We start from the raw sequence: 15,756 nt of genomic DNA, 5'->3' as shown, positions 1-15,756 counted from the left end.
GGCGTCTGAAAGTCTGGATAGATGGCATCAAACGTTCTCCTTGGTGTAGTATTTCCTGGACAAATTAATTGTAATGTTGGCGAGATGCGTGTTCCTCTGCGAAAACCCCATGTGCTGGAGCCTAATGTTACCAGTAGCCTGGAAGAATGAATATTTGTGATGAGTTGCTGGTGGGATGGAGGGAATTGAAATGGTCTGTGTTTAGGAAGGAGATATGAACAAAAGCATGATCCGAGGGTACAAAACACTTCTCTGGAGAGATTATAGTTTTGTTTCCTGCTGTAACATGATCCTCCCACTTCTGTTTTGGTAAACAATCATAAGAATTCCATAAGGTGTGGAATAGTGGTTTTTTAGCTTCAGTCTTCTTGGATCTTCCCTGGACCAGATGCCATTGTGAAGGTACAACATTTAGTATATTGTATCCTCTGAATGAGTACATTTATTAAACAGTTGCATATTTTTACAGTAGCTTTCCAGAGGTTCTTATGTGACATTTGACAGCAGGTTTGGTGATTTAATTTGTCAGGTACTGGGGGGATGCTGTTGCTGGAGACAGGATTGGTGGCCAAAAAAACCCATGAATTCAGAACATCAGAATACCTAGAACTGAGAGAAATTATATATGACCACTATACATGGCTTGCTGCTGGGTCACATCATTACTTTGAATCATCAGCTGGTGCTTAACTAATCTGTTCTTCCATTGCTCTTACTACATAGAGACTGGATGTATGAATTGTAACAAAATACTGGGCTGTGGGGCTGTGCACTTGGCTGTTTTCAGCAGTACTTACTGGGGGGTTTCACATATTGCTGTCTTCCAGCAGTTAATTTTTACCTTGTAAAAAATTCTGGTTTTTATTAGAACTGTTATATATAATTGGTTTTTTTTTTAAAAAAAAAAAAGTTGTTTTAGGGTTGATACACACAAAAATCATAGCTACAATACAAGATGGAGCTTATTTTCCCCATACACTGAGTGCCTGGTTATGCAAGGAGTGTCCCAGGCGGGTAGTACTTGAAGTTCAAATAACAAGTGAATGACCTTCCTGAGTATGCCTGAGATTATTCCGTGTGGGTGGGAGGAGACAGATGTATAGATATCTATACACAGATAATCTCTGCTGGTGTTGAGTGCCAGTGAGATTACAGGTGATGATATGGTGGTTTGCCTCAGCAGGCAACTAATGGTTCTTCACTGAATTATAGTGTGTATCTATAATTGGTCTTAGATTTACAGCTGTAGAGCCCAGTGGCAGACAAAATTAAGATATTAAGATATTAATTTTTCCCAATGGCGATGCTAAGCTGTGTTTGCTGAACTACTAGAAACTGTCAGAATATTTTGAGTACTGTAAAGTCTGTTTTCCTGGCAGCATAGGGGCTGCTGAGATCACAGAATGTTTAAGGTGGGAAGGGAGCTCTGGAGATCTGAGGGCCAACCCCCTGCTCTGAGCAGGGCCAACTTCAGAGGTAGATGAGGCTGCTCAGGGTCTCAGTCAGCTTGAGTTTGGAAAATCCCTGAGGATGAAGGTTACAGAGTCTCGCTGAGCCCTGTCCCAGGGCTGCTACCCTCCTGGGGGGATTTTTTCCCACTTGTGTCCAGTTGGACTTGCTGCTGCTGCATCTTCTACCCATTGCCTTTTGCTGTACTTCTCCAAGAAGTCTAGCTCCATCTCCTCTGTACCCTACCTTTGTCAGAGGGTACAGTCATTTGAAGATTAAAACACATTTGCCTCTTTTTGGAAACCAGTTTTAAAATTGTTTTAAGTGCACTATGATTTTCTTACTACTCAGTAACTTATAGGAATGGAGTTGGGAGTCAGGAGACCGGAGTCCAGGTTCAAAATAACCTGAGAATGGTACAAGCATTTAACAAAACCCAAGTCAACTAAAAGCCTCACTCAGTGATCGGTTAACCTTAGGGGCAGCAGATGCTTCTGAGCACTTTCTTGTTTGGTCTAGGAGTTTGCCAGGTACTGTAGCTTTGCTTTCCATGTTCCCAGAAGAGCCCTGGGCAGCAGAGCTGGGCAGTGACCTCCTGTTTAAACAATTTCTTTTGAGGAGCTTGAGCCCACTGGTGATCCTTAGACATCCTTGCCTTGAACGCCATGTTCTTAACAGAACACTAAGTCAAGTTCAAATACGGGTTGGGCAATGCCTACCTCTGCAGAAGAATCTGCTGTCCTCGTAGTGCGGGTCTGGGACAGCTGAACTGATCTCGCAGCTCGCTGCTGCTGGACAGAGCCGTCCTGCCTTCTTCCTCTGTTTACTACTACCCAGAGCCTCACCCTCTTTCCCTTGCAGTGGCTCTGATGCTCATTGTGCCCTTCCCTTGCCAAGCTCACAAACAGGGCAGATTTCTGCCTGGTTAGTGAGTCGATAGGGCTGAGGAGCACTGGAGCCAGCTCAGGGTGTTGCGTTAGGACCTCCTGGAAGGGGTGACAGGACGTCGTTCTCGATGGCAGTGAGCCTTTGGACGAGAATGGTTGCGCTCTCCCTCTGCATCTCTTGCTTAGGAAGGGAGAGGGTTGTGTTCAATTCCCCTGCAGCCTGAGGGCACTCCAGCTTGGGGCTTCTGCTTGCGAAGAAATAACCTTGCCTTCCTCCTGACAGCTGGTTGCCTTGGCTCTCCCAAGCTTCTTCTGCCCCATCCAGTCTCTTCTTCCTTCTTGCAGAATAGGAGAACTTTGGCAAGCCAGTGGAACATGCCTGTGCCCAGCTAACACATCCCCTGACGGGCAGGGGAAGGGTGCTTGTCCGGCTTTCAGCTTCTGGGGCAAGTTGCTTACCTATGTCCAAGGTGCAGATGGTTTTGAAGAGGGAAATGGGACCGCCTCAAATTTAGGATGGGCCAAAGCATCTGCTTGCAAATGCCTCAGGTCTGGACTGTTGCAGGCCCTGGTGGCAGCCTGTTTAGCTCTGTGGGGCAGGTATTCTGCATTGTGCTTTTGGGGTGACATGGATAATGTAGGAACAATGGCCGTCTGCCTGGGCTTGGTGTCTGCCAGTGGATGGGGACACAGGTTGAGTGTTGCTAGGGGAAAGCATCTGTCCTTTATTGGATTAAAGCTGTGGACTCTCCCAGGTTGCCGCAGCCCTGCTGAGTAACTCTGGGAATGTTGCTTCTCCGAGACTTTGTGTTTCTCTATTTGTAAAATGGGATTACGAGGTCCACCCTCCCTTTTCAGTGTTTCAAGATCTGTGGAGAAAAACTGTTTAAGAGCTATGCGAGTTTTGCGTATTTACATTGTGAGTTTTGCATATTTGTTGCTGCTGAGTTTTATTCTGCATGGTCTTGTGGTGCTCGGTGAAACTGAAAATTTGCTTCTTTACAGGTCAATCGCTTTAATAAGGTGGAGGACAGAGCAATCTTCATTACTGATCGGCACCTTTATAAGATGGACCCTATGAAGCAGTACAAAGTGATGAAGACCATCCCCCTCTATAATGTAAGTACAAGGACTGTGGAATCTTGTCTCAGGCTCTTAGTCACGGGCAGTTCATCAACTGTTTAGCTCCATTTCCGTATCCATAAAATGGAAAAAGATCTTGGTTTACAATTTTTAATATATTTAATGTCTTTAAAACAGTTATAGTGCAATTATCTACAACACTGATGCATCATGTTAGCTTTTAATTTCACTGCATAAAATAAAAGATAAAACCCAAACTGCTTATCACGCTCTCTTCTGCTCATTCTTCTATTTGGGTTTTTATTTGCTGTGTGCTGCAAGATCCTGGCCCCATAAGGGGGTTAGCATTTCACAGCAGCTTATGACACAATTTCTGTGTCTCTGGGGGTTTGTTTGATGCTTCATGTCGTGTTTGAATTTTTATTTTTAGTATTTGTTCATGTTTAATGTAAATCTTACCAAAGCTAGATTTGGAATTATAGTGAGGTATCTGGCCTTTGGGGTAGCAGAGTTTAGCTGCCAGTGATCCCTGGTAGGAAGGGGGCTGGGTGAAAAACCTCGTCTTAACAATTCAGCATCCTGGAGTGTGGATTCAACTGCTTATTTGTTTTCCTCAGCCTGAGGTAACACTACTACAGTTATCTTAAACCTACAGAACCTGCCTGGGTTGCTTGGAAATGTACACAAATTTGTTGGGATGTTTGCATTGGAGAAATAATAAATCTGGCATCCTTGTATTGCTAGAAGAGCAGAGGTGAGATTAGAGTAATGGTGAAATCTAATCTGTGCATGTGGAGTGAATGATTAGCACAGTCTGCATCCATAATGTTGGTTCTGTAGATCCTCTTCTAACCTCCTCGCTGGTCATCCACCTAGGCTGTGCACCCACCACAGTGTGTGTGAGTAATGTGCTCATACCCTGGTGAGAGTATTTGCTGTAGCAAAGTGACGTCTCCGTGGCAGTGCCTCTTGTTTTGAAAAGACATCACTGCCAGGGAGTTAGCAGCTCCAGGTAATTTTCTTCAGTTGATGTTCTGTTCTGGTGATATTCTCTCTTAATTGTGTAAAATGAAATTGTCAGCAGATTACGCTGCTTAATGGCTGACTTTTGCTTGTGCAAACCAACTTGTGCAGATACATAGAGAGTGTTTTCCCTAGATGGGTGCATTTTTGGGGAAGTGTCAAGGCAGACAAGATGGAATTCTGTCCATCACAATTTCTCACTATTAGTTTTCTGCACTCTTATCCTATACAAAAGGGCTAGGCCGCTGCAATTCACTTACTGTATTGGTAATTATAGTTAAATCTGTATTTATCACAGCTTTATAAGAGTGTCTGCTTTACCTGTGTGTCTGATGGGTTTAAAGGTGGAGCTCGTGCATTTACATGACAGCACAAGACCAATCACAGTGGTGGTAACCTTAACATTTTCCTCTGAAAATCCTTAAAAATTAAAAGCCCTCAAAATTAAAGGGGGTGAGGAAGTCAGATAGAATTTTAGGTTGCCTATAGAATATCTGTTACTTAGAAATGTTAGTAATTATTGTTTTTTCACAAAAGCCCTGTGTCTAAGATAGGATGTCCATTCGTACAGAGTGCTGTAGCATAGCCTGCGCTGTCTGTCTGCTTTGCATTTCCTCTAGCCCCAAAGCAGTTAATGCTCTGTACATAACACATCTCTTGCTTTTATATCTACGGCAATTTAAGTATTCTAAATCAGCTTTATTTGTAGATCTGCAATTATGTCCTTCAGCAACCTACCACAAGGCTTCCTGACCAAACAGTTTCCGTGGCCTGAGCAACAGCTAAGGGCTTCTGGAGTACTTTGCAGAGGAGGATGGGTCCTAAAGGCCTTTCACTGACTCATACAGGTGTCAGAATAATTTTCCAGAGTGGGAATGTGATGAAAGCAATCCTTGGTAAATGCTGTAGTGATAAATTGCTGCTCTGTTGGCAGCAGCCTCTCCTTTAACCTGCTTCTCCTGCGCTGTGGTCCTGCGGAATAGCAGCAAATCTGCACATACACACCAGGATTGCATCATGTGGTGCTAGGGTGTGCTCATTGATCCTCTTGATTAACTGCTGATTTTCTGTGCACGGCAAGAAGGAGGGAGAGGAGGAGAGAGTTTGGAGATATATTTGGTCCATACACAGTACCTGAAATATTTATATTTATGTTGCCAGGATTTCTTAAATTGAACTCTGGCAAATGCTTAATGCTATAATGCAGTTGCTTTTTCCTTTTTGTAGTTATGTTTTGTATTTTATTGCTTAATGATTTGAATATGCATTGTCTTTCACCTCTTGGGCTGCCTTGCACACTGTCTCTTGTTCTTCTGCATGCCTGATCCCTTCTTGTGTGGAAACCCTTTTACAGTGTACAGGGAGGTGGTATAAGTAGCCGGTTAGTGATCCAGACATTCCTTCAATTTTGGAGAAAGAACAGTTTGAACTGATTTGAAGATTTTTGAGAAGCAAAGGGATAGTAATTACACCAGTTGTGATGTGTATCGGTGTATCAAATGTGTCCTGCTAGAAAGATGCATGTTTGCTGGGGAAGATGGATTGCCCTTCTGATATGTAAAGGTGAACCCAGCTGAAATTTATCTGCCTGTTAGCTGTGCTGCTCGCTATCAGCATCTCGAAGCACCCTATCAACACAGCAGCATCCTTAGGGATGGTGTTTCCATGGAAATCTCATTGAAGACAGTCAGCTGATATCTGTTACGACCATAAACTTGTTTTTGGCTGAAGAAATCGCACAACAGTTCCCCTGTCTCCTTTAGCTATGTTTACATGTAAATGGTTTAAGTGGAGCCCATAACGCATGCCTGCTCAGTCCCAGGCTCTGCATTCTGTTACTGTGGCTTGTGTGAGGAAGCTGTAATTTTGTGCAAATGATGACAAAGCAATAACTTTCCTTTCAACCCTGACTGTTTTGGTGTATTGAGATGCTGCTTTGGGGGATTTTCTGTGTGCAAGCATTCTGTCAGTTGCCTCAGAAGTACCAATATATGATTGTCTTTTTGTTCTTACCTGGAGAGAAAATAAACAGATAATGGCAGAAAGGAATTAAAAGGCGGCTGAAAGGATCTTGCAACTACCTTTCCCAGTACAGTGGTGAATACAATAAAGGATGTTATGTGGATGCTGAGAATTTTCTCCTGATCTTCAAGCAGAGCCAATAGTTAGTGCTTGTAAATACTGAGATAAGCACCTTCTCTGAAATTATTTCTTTTGTGTTGTATTTATTTGTTCGGATAGTCTAATGGCTAGGGGTGAAATAGGAAAAATTTTAAGGGCTCTTGGACTTCCAACACGGTTCTGTTGAATAATTAATGTTTAAATAGGCTTTTCAAATCCAGACATTGCAACTTGTTCATCTTTCACACTCCGTGCGCGTTTAAAACCTTGATGGCAGTAGTCCCTGTGGTGCTATTGTGCTCACAAGATGTTATTTAAGCATGCAAATTAACTTTAAGGGACACTGTAAACCCAGGCAGCTGTTAATGGCTGTCCGTGAAGTGTAGCTTGTTTTTGAAGTATTTCACAACCTCAAGATAATGTGAATGGTAGAGAGTAAACTCCACCTGTGTTGGCTGTACTACGCAACTGGTAGCAGGAGGTCTCTGCTCAGTGTTTAAAATACCAGCAGTTGCTGTAGTTCAGACAGACTGTTGTACTGTGATAATAAGCCAACAAAATACGAGTGATTCTAAACTTGTGTAGTGTTTCATCCAGAAAACAGGGCACACACTGCGCTGCTTCATGTTGGTTGTGGTGTGCTTTTCTGGGACAGTGCTGCTGTCTGGTATGTGTTAGACATCCAGAGCTGGAACAGGTTTCTTGGAAACAATACGTTGTGACTGCTGAAACAAACACGCGGATCCAGACTGTTTCCGAATATGATTCATGCTTCTGAAAGGAGTGAGTAGTCTCCAACTCGATTTGTGCTAATATCCTTTCCAACACAGGCAGTGGCGTTACTTAGAAGGCATTTTTTCTTTAAGAAGAGAATAATGAGATTTTCATTTCCACAAAATGGTATAGCGGTGCCTCTTTTAGGAGAATGTGGCTTCTCTCTGCAAATCTCTGAATGACTCAAAGGAGTCATGTAGTCCTTTAGTGGACAGAGAAGGTCTGCTGTATTCTCTCCTTGTTCTCATCATTCTTTTGCCTTTCTCTTTTTTTTTTTTTTTTTCATTTATTTTCACTGGTTTGTTAAATGTAGTTGCCTCTCGATGACTCTTTTGCTATCCTTATATTTCCTTTCGACAGCATAGATTCACTTTATGCTTTTTTCTAATACTCATCTGAACAGCCTGTGTACCCAGATTGCCACTCCTAAAATTTTCCTACTTTTTGCTTTGTGAGATGATGAGGACAAAGCTTTTAATGTGCCAATTCACAGTTACTTAACAGCCAAAAAACCACCCCAACCAACCCAAACCAGAATCCCCCACCTTTTTATTTGGTTGGAACAGCAAGACCTTAATCTGTGCTAAAATACTGGAATCATCACGGCTTTGTGGGGTTTGTAACTTGTATTCTTCATCAAGATGTTTAGGCTTTCAGTAAAATTCATTCTTACATTATCTGTGCCTCATTGCGTTCCCAGTGCTGCATGTGTGAATTTGAAGATGGCTGTTGGGCAGTCTCATGATTATTGTTAGTTTCCTTTGAAAGGAAAGAAAAAAAAAAAAAAAAAAAAGCAGGTGGCTCTTCAACTGAGCAGTGTGGTGTCATCCAGTGCAAGATTTTTGGGAAAGCAAGCGTTGGCTGTTAGAAATCTACCTGGTGCACTCTTTGGCTCGTGGCACTGGATATGCAGAAGGGCACTACAGCAACATGGGGCAGTGCTGCTTCTGTCAGGAGTTGCTCAGCGTGAACCCCATCTAGACAGGAAAATTTCCTTGCCCCTTTGAGACTGTTGACTTAAAAACAACACCCTGTCATTTCAGGAGGAGTATGGAGGACCTGCACGCTGCTGTCCCCTGAGCTCTGTGGTAGAGGGAGAAGTTGTGAGCGAGCATGGCATCCTGGAAAGAACTAGCCTGGTGAGTAGCAGATTTGTCGACGTGTCTAACAATGTTCCTGCTTTCTCTTCACAGTTGATAGGATTGAGTGTCTCCAATGGAAAGGACCAGCTCGTGGTCTTCCACACAAAAGACAGCAAGGATCTCATTGTCTGTCTCTTCAGTAAAGAGCCCTCTAACGACAGCAGGATTGGGGAGCTGGTGGGAGTCCTGGCAAGTCACTTCAAGAGGTCAGTGTTGGGGTTGGGTTTTGCTGAAAACTCAGTTTAGCATGCCAGATCAGAAACTTCTCCTGATGTCGTTCTCACGTCAGTGTTGAGCTTTATCTACGTTACTTCACTGTATTACTAGGATACCAGAGCAATGTTTTTTTCCTTGCATTTTTGGGACATGCTTTTTAATCACAACACTTTGCTTCCCCTTCTGCCTTCCCTGTATGTGTATGTTAGAGCTTGGGTGTTTGGGGTAAGTATCACTTAAGATGCATTTTGAGTGTATCACAATGTCTCCTGGATGCTTCTTACAGTCAAACTCTTCACACATATGATTAAGATACAGCTTTTCATTTCTCAAACTGCTCTTCCTAGCCCCAGTATCAGTAGAGATGAATTATTGCTTGAGCAGCAAAATGTCATCTCTGTTTCTTGAAAATTGTCTCATAAATCAATGTGCAAAAGCTGTTTTATTGGTGGACTGAACACTTAAGTGGTTATCCTGCATTGAGCTGCTTGGAGCTACAGCTGAACTAGCAGTAATCACCTTTACACTGATGAGCAAGTTCAGGGCTGTCCAGACAAGCGTCACAGCAGTGGCTGTGTTGCAGGCAGTCACGTAAAAGTAACTCTATAAAGAAATGGTGTGTGGAGTGAACAGGTGTCCGGAGTTGTTCCCTTGCTCCTCCAGAACAGATCCTCTTGAGGACTGATGTTGATCAGCATCACATGCAGTGTTGGCTTTTGCCATTCACAATATTATGCTCCATTTATGACCGATAAAGAGGAGTCTTTACAGGTAAATTTTCATACAGAGCTACAAGCGGCAGGACAATGAGAGTGAGTTTTAGGTTACATTAGGTCCCTGGGTAACATTTTTTTTTTTTTTTTAATTCAAGAAGAACGTGCCAGTTTAGCCACTTCTCACCACTACTGTGTAAAGTTCGCTGCTGCCTGTACTGCTGGAGGCAGGTGCCACATTCATTTGAAATGAATTCTCAGCATCAGCATAACTTCTTTTGGGAAACTGAGTGCTGGAAAGCAACAGAAAACATTCTCTGTTTTTGCTTTTACCTAAATAGAGTTTCATTTCAAAGGCAGCTACTCTTAAAGGCTTGGAAGATCATGGGTATTGCAAAGCAACACACTTCATTTTGGGAATCCTGTGAAATACCTGGAGTTCTTTCATGTCTGGTGTGCTTTGAACACAGGTGACATCTGTCTTCAGATAGCTGATGCTTCTCAGTGCTTTAACAAGTCTCTAATGTTGGAAAGAGCTGTGAAACTGTTGGTTACACTCCAGATCCTGTATGTTCAGTGTTCAGACTGCCCTGGTTTGCTGTTCCTTTTGCTCGGATGTTACTACAAAGTACCCAGCCTTTTTGTCACCTATCCAGTATAGTTCAGTGTGAGGCATGTGCTTCGTGTTAAGAAAGTGTGTTGTGTGGCCATCAGTCTAAAATACTGCACCTTTCATAGAAGGTTATAAACTATTGACTTTCAATTTCTTACACTGATTTTAACAATGACATTTTTATCTTTAAAAATAGTTAGCTTTTACCTGATCACTGTCTGTAGAAGGAAGGCAGTTAAATACACTTATATGCTGTTTAATCTTCACTTAAAACAGTATTTTGTGTGTGTGTGCTTGAAGTGACAGATCTCAGCACAGCTGGTGAAATAGGAGAGGTGGTCTAAAAGCCTGTTTTTCTCCAACCTCTAATAAAAATTACTGGTTTAACAGTAATGTACAGGAACATCTCACATTTAATTTTCCTAGTATCTAAATGTCATGGTTTCCCTCTTCAAAGCAGTATCTGTAAATCAAGATAAAAGGAAATATTCTTGTTTTCAGCCACTTTCCATTTTCTAAGTGTAAAAAAAATCCTGTCAGTGAATGGGATTAGCTGACCCTTTGCTTGAGAGGCACTTTGGGAATTCCTTGTTAAACAGGATTAGCTGAAAGTCACCATGTGCCTCGTGGCAAGTGTCAGGTTTCTCTGTCCTGCATGTAAGAAGGTGGTTGCTGTGAAAAGAAAGTGGATCTAGCAGTAAAATCTTGAGCCTAAAAGTTCAATCGCCTTGTGACCCTGTAATGGGATTTCAGAGCTCCATTCCACCTGGGACGTGGGGAGCACCTTCCTTAGGTTACAGGAGAATTTCACTTAATGTCCTCTCTGAACACACAGAGCAATTTCCAGCCATCTCAATGCCAGTCCTGAACCCCCTGTTGTGAGGTTTTAGAAAGGGTAAGGTTGCACAGCCACCCTTGGTGATGTGTAGCATAGTAGGTAGTGGTACTTTAACTACTTGTATAATAAGATAGTGTAAAATTCCATGCCAGTCTGTGTTAGGGTGTAAGAAGGATGAGGGGTAGGCTGGTGGTGTCGTCTGTGCTGAGGATGCCTAAACCTTCTAATTCAGAGAATTTGTTTCAGGTTTTCTTATTTTTCCAAATTCTTTGAACTGGGAACTTCAATGCTGACACATCTTGCATCGGGAATTTTGGAAATTTTCAGCCAGAAATAGGTTAGACATTTTAGAAAAAGTTTCAAGGTAAATGTCTTTAGATGCTGTATTTTTGGGCAGCTGCTTTTAGGGAAGTTACGCTTTTCCTGTTCTTTGGCATAAAGGCTGCATGTTTGGGAACGGATTGCCTGAGTTCATATCTTTTCCCTTCACCCATGAAAATCTACCTGAAGCAGCATCTTTTTAAAATTATTCCTAGTATGATTTTTCTTACTTGCAGGATGTGGTCACAAATTATATTTATGTAGTGTAAAATAACACGACATTTCTATGAGCTATATGGTTTTGGAGTAACGACTCTTCTGCTAAAGACAGTGAATTGAATATAGTCGAATTAGTAGGTGTTCGAGTCATACTTCTAATATAGCAGCTAGATTTTATTTTTTGTTAACAATGCAATTTATTAAGTTACTGAATTCCCAATAGAAATTATGGGAAAGTCAGCTGAGATGCTGATGTAACGGCCACAGTAAGTTCATGGACACGTCTACACACCATTTTGCAGGCAGACATGAACTTGAGTTTGCTGGGGTGTTTTCCTTGCTGTTCTCTGGCTGTGGCTGTCTTGACCTCAGTGATGGGCATCTCCTGCTGGAGCCCTTGTGCCTGCCGCATGAGAAGAGCTGTGTTTGAGTGAGCACATGAAATAGCTGGAAGTATCCTCTAGGAGCAAAGTGTGTTGTAGGAGCATCCATTGTAGGAGCAAGCATATGAAATTTGGATCATGGGACGCTTCTTACGCTACTTCGCAGGAAGAAAAGATGCCCTGAAGTGACTAGGGCAGCACGTGGCTCTCGTCGTTGGTTTGCCAAAGCACTTGCTCACAATGCAGGGGAAACAGCTCTCAGAAGTTGTGAATGTGGCCGGTGTCCCTTCAAGTGCTGGAGCCTGCACTCAGGAGAAGGGGACCTGAGTAGCTCTTGGAGGACGTAAAAGGGGAGGATTATCAGCCAGGAAAGGACTTATCCTTTCCATCTTTTACATCCATATGCTTCATGGTCCTTAAGGGTCTAGAAGATGTCTCAGCTGACCAGTCCAACATACTGAGGGCTCTTTGTGGATGTACTTCAGAGCCGTGCTTCACCAGAGAAGACATGCTCGTAGCCAGTTTCCAAAGCACTGATTGATTTTACTCTTTGTCTTGTGGCTCTCACACTGTGTGTCACCTCCTGTACCCAGTCCTCCCTGCAGCACGCAAGTGTTGTCATCACTGGGGACTGTAAAGGCAGCTCAGATGTCACCACTGAAGATGGCCAAGACCCATCCTTTGTCCCCAAGCACTGTGCTCTGTTCTACAGCACACCTTTTTGTCTGTGTTAAAACACACATGGTATTTTCTGTCTGACTTACCCGTGCCGTTCAGATCAATGTGTATCAGTGGCCTGCTCTTTTCCATGCTTTCTATTCCCCTAATTCCTGTATTGTCTGCAGCCACAGTTGCTGGTTTTCTTCCAGGATTGCTGAAGGGAAGGGCGAGTTAAAAGAGCAGTAAAAAGCAATCCCTGCAGAACTCCAGCAGAAAATCACTTGCCTAAGGATAATTTTGTATTTTCCATTGCACTGTGAGACCTGTCGGCGAATTTTAATCATTAGTGTGCACTGGAATAATTTTCCTTAGTTCTGGGTTCTTAAACTGGCATGCCTTAGAGCCCATTGCATTGGCACTGCTATGCTATTGACCAAGCAGTAATTCATAAAAATGAATCTCAAACTAGTACGAGGGGCTGTAGGCTGCATTAAAGCCTGTTATCCTGTTCTTATTCCACACAGGGCTCTTTGGCTTGGCAATAAGGCGTCTTTAGGAAGATTACGTTCCTCAGCTTTCCCTTTTACATGCATTAAGTATTGTAATTTTGCTCCATCTGTGCATTTCATTACATTAGCCTAGATGGTAGCAATTTATTTGATTGTGTAAGTGGAGGGGTTTGGTTGTTAGGCTTACTGTCACGTGCACATGTATTGTCTGTGTGTAATACAGGATTGTGAGTGTGTACGTAGAATCTATACATACATATGTAAAAAACTGGGGGAAATTTATGCATATATGTATATTTATCTGTGCACATATGTAAAAATTAGAGAAAATATGTGTATATATTTATATACACATGTGCAAACATGTGGAAAGTATATGTATATATACATATGTGTAAAAATGGGGAAAGTATATGTATATACCTATATATACATATATGTAAAAAAACTGGGGGAAAATCTGTGCCGTGAGCCTTTCAAAGCAAACTGGAATAGGAACATGTTTGGTGTAAGGTGCACAGTTTGCCCAGGCATCCATATTAAGCCAGATTTGCATGGGGAAATGCGTCCTTACAAAATGCACCTTTCTTTGCCGGCCATCAGCAGTGCAGTGGCACATAGGGGATATATCTGGGATTATAGCTTTATTATGCTAAATACCATCAACAAACAGATTCTGGTCCAAAGGGTTCACAGGCTAAGCAAGCCCGGGAGCCTGGAAGGGGGAGAGGTGGGGTTGCATAGTGTGTGGGGGAGTGAGGCTACTCACCCCTTGGTACGGACACAGGAGAGACCAAAGCTGGGCTTGGGGCTGGGGCATGCTCAGCCTAGGAGAGACCCCTTTAGGCTAGGGGAGACCCCTTTAGGGCACGCAGAAAAGCCTTTCTTGGGGAAAAAAAAAGTGTGCACTTCTGACTGGTTAATCGGTATTCAAAGCTTCAACCATAAATTCTGCTTTCAATAGAACTGCTTAAAACTTTGGATGAGTGTGGCATGCTCCTAATCCCCCTCAACTATATAAAACAAGTGTCAGAACAAAGCCTAGCCAGAATTGCAGGCAATTTGGGGACATTAAATATATTTCGTAAAAAGAGAGGAACTCACAGATATTTTTTTTCCTGTTTTTTTGCTCTTTGCAACTGTTCATCTTGTGGTAAACAAAGCTTCCTGCAAACCTGTTTAAGTGAAAGATTTTAAATTTTGCCATTATCGAAATAGTGGTGCTTAAGGTTAAGCTCCCAGAGTGCTGCCTACTGGGTGATTTGTGTTAATAGTATGAATGCCGAGATGTTTGTCAGATAAATGGAAAGAAACATTCTGTAAATACACATTTTCAATCAATTGTGGAAGAGTGAGGACAAGCATTTTATACATTTTTGATGCTGTCTGTAAAAAAAAAAAAAAAAAAAAAGGAGATTCAACATGATTTGATTTTGCTTGTTTAGGAAGAAATCCTCACTCAATTATAAGCACAGTCTGGAACACAAATCATTAAGTAGGAGAGCCCAGTTTGATTAAAATCAATTCAGTATTTTTTAATTTGAATTTTTTCCACTGATATGAAGACACAGAGCTTCCAGCTCAGGCCCAGGTATGATGCAAGAGGTTAAACCCCTTCGTTTTGTCATAAAAATGGTCTTTCATATCAAAACTGCACTGATTTTAATCAGTTTAAAATCATTCCTTTCTTTTAAAGCTATTTACCTTTCTCTTGTAGAAACCTTGATTTACTGCTGAGACTAGTATATTTACATGCGAGTTAAAACAGAAGCATCTTCTGTAGTCAGCAACAATCTGGAGGAGACAATGGGAATTCATGGTCTTGGGGGTTTTTTGGACAAAGAAAGAAAGAGGAGCCCGAACTGGTATTTGAAAACACAAATGTGGTGGCGTGCCACTCACAAAGCGACTTTACTCCAAGGAAATAACCATCTCATAAGGCAGAAAGCTTCCACACAAAGGAAGAGTGTTACAACTGCTGGTGTCAAATTAATCTGTCACTTAAGCTTTGTGAGCACTATGAAAATTATCCATTAACTGGCAGTGGGTGTCAGCAGCGCTGGCAGCCGGGCCAGTGATGAGTACTCTTTAACTGGAAGTTTCTATCAATGCTGGTGATTTCTTGTACGCTAGATGAGATCAAAAGGAGTTCAACGCCGCTTCAGAGAAGCAGGCTGGAAACAAACTACTTCAGAATTGCTATTTAATATGATTTGTCCTTTGTCACCACTGCCAACTAACCTGTGTTTAGTTCTGATTCAGCTGTGCCAGTGGCTGACACCATTGTTAGCAGTGGCTGGAGCCTGACAAAGGACCAGACTTTATTCATATCAGACTCTTCCCTAACATTTCTTTCAGTGCTTAAGCTTTGTTTTTACACAGGATTTCAATTCATACTGAATTTGTAGTAAAATTCTGCTGTCATTTAAGGGGGGAGCCCTAACGCACAGTTAGCTGTCAGCTTTTAAGCAGCAGGTACCCTGCGGAAGGGTAGTGGCAAAAAGAAAAAAAGCTTCCTTATACAAAATACATTTTTAAAATAAATAAACTAGAAGAATTGGCTTAACTCTCTTAGCTTGTCTTAGTGACTTAAAATTTTTTTCTAGGATTTAGCTAAGATTTACCTTTGGCTAATTTGTGATCTTTATAATCTTTCCTGGTAATTCCCCTGTAGGTTTGCTGAACTCACAATTGTACCACAGGTTAAGGAATGAGAGCTTTCCTTCAGAAAATACATTGCATAGATTAATGGTCTGTTGCTTTCAGGAACTCCAGGACATGAAGATGTGGAATTATAGCACTCTG

The 15,756-nt window shown here is 42.1% G+C and overlaps 2 protein-coding genes across 5 annotated transcripts in view; one reads left to right on the top strand and one right to left on the bottom strand.

The window, feature by feature from the left end:
• LOC106112343 (endoplasmic reticulum-Golgi intermediate compartment protein 3-like) overlaps positions 1–15,756 on the bottom strand; it is a 152,117-nt gene that overhangs the window by 70,398 nt on the left and 65,963 nt on the right. The gene's annotated exons all lie outside the window — the stretch shown is intronic.
• Positions 1–15,756, top strand: part of MYO1D (myosin ID) — a 163,946-nt gene that overhangs the window by 95,614 nt on the left and 52,576 nt on the right. For both annotated transcript variants that reach the window (XM_055789789.1, XM_055789790.1), the window contains exons 20-21: positions 3,342–3,455; positions 8,531–8,685. In XM_055789789.1, coding sequence (XP_055645764.1) covers positions 3,342–3,455; positions 8,531–8,685 — 269 coding nt within the window. The remainder of the gene's footprint in view (positions 1–3,341; positions 3,456–8,530; positions 8,686–15,756) is intronic.

Source organism: Falco peregrinus, chromosome 18 (genome assembly GCF_023634155.1).
Source record: "Falco peregrinus isolate bFalPer1 chromosome 18, bFalPer1.pri, whole genome shotgun sequence".
Classification (NCBI taxonomy): domain Eukaryota; kingdom Metazoa; phylum Chordata; class Aves; order Falconiformes; family Falconidae; genus Falco; species Falco peregrinus.
This window is presented reverse-complemented; position numbering and strand designations above follow the sequence as displayed.